The sequence below is a fragment of the Limulus polyphemus genome, unplaced genomic scaffold (assembly GCF_000517525.1).
Source record: "Limulus polyphemus unplaced genomic scaffold, Limulus_polyphemus-2.1.2 Scaffold3161, whole genome shotgun sequence".
NCBI lineage: Eukaryota > Metazoa > Arthropoda > Merostomata > Xiphosura > Limulidae > Limulus > Limulus polyphemus.
In genome coordinates this window covers 73,816-76,033 of record NW_013668771.1, presented here as the reverse complement: position 1 = coordinate 76,033, position 2,218 = coordinate 73,816, and the positions used below count along the sequence as shown (strand labels likewise).

Below are 2,218 nucleotides of genomic sequence, written 5' to 3'. Positions count from 1 at the left end.
TAAAATATAACGGCACATGTAGACATGTAGATCTTGAAAGTCGAGTTATTCAAAACTTGAAAATAGCGTTGATAACTGGACCAATTGTTGGTTGAGATGTTGCAAAGGAAATATCTGCTGAAGCTTTTTGCCAGCCACTAATCATAGCAGCCTTAAGCTAATCAGGAAATGTCACATATCTACTGAAGGATGTGTAGATTGTATAGGAATTTTTTTTGGCAGCAAAGGACAGGTTTATGTGCTTTAATAAAGATGGCTTCCAAAATATAGAGATGAGAGGTTGACCAATCATTTGCGATAGTTTTAAATATTCTATCCATGTAGTTGTCAGTACAAGTCGGGTTCACTAGTAAATGCTGGCCAATCTCTGATTCACATTTTGATGGTAGAAGTTTTGTTTTACAGGAGTGACATGGTAAATTATTTTCTTTCACACTCTTAATTCTTATAGATGTTGGTACATGTTGTTTAATTCTACCTACTAACAATATTCACAGAGAGAAGATTTTTGCAGAGTTTGAAATTTTATATGCTCAACTTACTAAACATAAACCAGTATTGAACGAAGAACGAAGGGGTCTGATACTGTCACTAATTTTGAACTGCTGACTTTTGTTGCTTGTAGGGGTGTGCATGTACTAAATGATTAATCAATTATAATCAGTTACCAAGCCCATTGATTAATTGATTAGGAAATACCACAAATTGTCCACCTTTAATGCAGGCACTTAAATTATGTCATTTTAGTCATTAAGTTAGGTTACTTTTCTTTTTTGAGTAACAGAGTTGTATGTTATGTTTGTTTACAGCAACAAGGTTGTAGTGTGATAATTCTAGATGAGATTGGAAAAATGGAGATGTACAGTGAGCACTTTAAACAAGCTGTACGAGCTAGTTTTAATCTTAATGGTGTATCTATTTTGGCTACTATTCCTGTGGCCAAAGGAAAGCCTCTACCATTAGTTGAGGAGCTTAGGAACAGGAAAGATGTCACCATAATTACTGTATGTATTCACAAGATGCTTGTTGTTAAGTACTTGTAGAACAGTATATATATATAGTTAAAATGTAAAATACTGTTTAAAGATAAATTGAGCTAAAAATAATTAAATTCACCCTAAATGTGCTTGATAAATTAAGATGATATATTTTTATAATGTTTTTATGTCCCATTGTGAGATAGTACATTTTGATTTGACAATGTTTTTGTTTTTGACATTATCCTGGAATATGAAAAATGTTTTTACACACATATATATATATATATACTTAGAAAGAATACAGTTTATTTGCAATGTATGCTATGCAAGCGGAAATAGTAAAGATAATCAGTTTCAGCTAAATGGTATTGTTTTATATTTTTTTATGTAAATGAACTACTATAGTTTAATCAAGACTGTTTTGGAAGCTGAAATTTTGACATTTATTTTATATGTTTTGATGTTAATGTTGTTTTACAGTTAGCATTATAAGATTGAAAAATTAGATTTAAGAACACATTCATTTTTACCTTTTTATTTACATAAGTTACTGTTTTTCTACTGATTTTTAAGAGGAAAAAATTAGCTTATTGATGCACACACTTTTATCTCTCCACAGGTGACTCGTGATAACAGGGAGAGCCTTGTTCAAGAAGTGACCTGTCTTCTTCTCAGCACAGCTTGAAACAAACTGTGATTATATACTTTGCTTTAAGGAATTTAATGAATTTATTATTTGTATATATACACACTTGTAAATAAAAGTGGAAAAAAGCATTTCCATATATCTTGCAATGAAAAATAATGGCCTGTTTTACTCGTTTAACTAGCATTATTACACATCCTCACTAATAGAGCTGGGCCATTAATGAAATTTTCTAAACAATTATTTATTAGGCTCATTAATGGATTATATTGAACTAATCAAGTGAAGCTAATCTTCCTAGTTTCACCATATTTTAGTTCTTTTTGAAGACTATACCCTTCAGTTAATATGATGGACATCTTCAGGTACACTTAGCAGTGTTACATACTGTTAGACTGTTATTAGTGCATGTCTACTAATTTCTGACAAACACAATTTAATGAGCGAGTTGTTCAACAATCAAATTTGCTTCTGAGTAAATAAAGAATAATGGGTGCTACTATAGCACGTGGTCTACATAGATACTATCATCATCACTGTTTTAATGATTCACTAATACATAATTTCTTGCTAAATGATTTATATCTATCCA

The 2,218-nt window shown here is 30.8% G+C and overlaps 1 protein-coding gene across 1 annotated transcript in view; it reads left to right on the top strand.

Annotated features, from left to right (window-relative positions):
- LOC106468781 (cancer-related nucleoside-triphosphatase homolog) overlaps positions 1–1,779 on the top strand; it is a 16,693-nt gene extending 14,914 nt beyond the window's left edge. The window contains exons 4-5 of the mRNA XM_013929222.2: positions 810–1,004; positions 1,600–1,779. Coding sequence (XP_013784676.1) covers positions 810–1,004; positions 1,600–1,665 — 261 coding nt within the window. The 3' untranslated portion in view covers positions 1,666–1,779. The remainder of the gene's footprint in view (positions 1–809; positions 1,005–1,599) is intronic.
- Positions 1,780–2,218: the final 439 nt, after the last annotated feature.